General features: G+C 41.9%; 1 protein-coding gene across 1 annotated transcript; it reads left to right on the top strand.

The window, feature by feature from the left end:
* Positions 1-283: 283 nt before the first annotated feature.
* LOC125390370 (large ribosomal subunit protein eL42-like) lies at positions 284-669 on the top strand. The gene has a single exon (XM_048419347.2). It carries the CDS (start codon positions 309-311, stop codon positions 627-629), a length of 321 nt encoding a protein of 106 aa, XP_048275304.1. The 5' UTR covers positions 284-308; the 3' UTR covers positions 630-669.
* The last annotated feature ends 681 nt before the right edge of the window (positions 670-1,350 follow it).

The following is a 1,350-nucleotide window of genomic DNA, read 5'->3' as shown; positions in this document are numbered from 1 at the left end:
GGATAATCACTCACGTATTCTTTTATAACAAATAATGACCGTTTCTCCTAAGTACCACTCACCAGCAGTTTAACCCAGTTGATCACTGCCCCTATTATCACCAGTTTAACTCTTTGGGAGAGGTAGACATCACAGAAATAATTACATAATTTGCCTTAGAAACTTTAAGAAGTATCTTTAAAATAATGTACAGGAAACTATGAGAGGATTTCAAATGAAATTAACTTACATGAGAACTCAAGAAGTTGATACTTAAATCAAGAACTAAGACACCAGCTTCTTTCTGTGCCGAAATCGCACCCGCCAACATGGTGAACGTTCCTAAGACCCGCTGGACATTCTGCAAGAAATGCGGCAAGCACCAACCCCACAAAGTGACACAATACAAGAAGGGCAAAGATTCTTTGTATGCCCAGGGAAAGCGGCGTTATGACAGGAAACAGAGTGGCTATGGTGGGCAGACTAAGCTTATTCTCCGCAAAAAGGCGAAAACTACAAAGAAGATTGTGCTGAGACTGGAATGTGTGGAGCCCAACTGCAGATCTAAGAGGATGCTGGCTATTAAGAGATGCAAGCATTTTGAACTGGGAGGTGATAAGAAGAGAAAGGGCCAAGTGATCCAGTTCTAAGCTGACCTTGTTATGAAGACAATAAAATCATGAGCTTTCACTCAAAAAAAGAACTAAGACACCAGAATGGTGCTAAGCATGTAGGTTCACGCCTCTGCGCCAGGCATTTGGAGCAAGGGGATGCTAAAGAATTGGAGTCGAAGGATTGTCTGTGAGTTTGGGGCGAGCCTGGACGAAAGAGTGAGCCAATCAAACGCTTTCTCCCCTACTCCCCACACATCCAGGCTGTGGAAAAATTCACATGAAAGTCCTGAAGAATGATCCAGGATATTGAACAAGAAGGCCAGTGTTTGCACAGCGTGCTGAGTGAGGAAACCAGAAGGAAGAACCAGTGGGAACTAAGTCCCACACACTCCATGGCTGTATATCTAAGATTTTACATTTTCCCCTAAGTACAACGTGCTTGGAAGATCTTAGAGCTAGGGTGTCAGAGTAGAACATGATCTCAATGACGCATATTTTCAAGACATTATTCTGACTTCACTCTTGCAAATATAGTGTGTAGATAAAGAAGAGGTTAATTATGAGTTCATTCCATTGCTCTAGGTGGGGGTGACTATAGCTTGGTGAGTGTGTCGGTAGCAAAGATGACTCAAGGTGCATATTGGGTGGAGAAATGAAGTGTATTTGTCTTAAGTTCAAAACTACCACTGCTGATTTACCACTGATAGTCACATAAATGGGTACAATATTTTTAGAAGACTTGGAGTTATTTTAATCT

This window comes from Myodes glareolus, chromosome 13 (assembly GCF_982192425.1).
Source record: "Myodes glareolus chromosome 13, mMyoGla1.1, whole genome shotgun sequence".
NCBI classification, from domain to species: domain Eukaryota; kingdom Metazoa; phylum Chordata; class Mammalia; order Rodentia; family Cricetidae; genus Myodes; species Myodes glareolus.
This window is presented reverse-complemented; position numbering and strand designations above follow the sequence as displayed.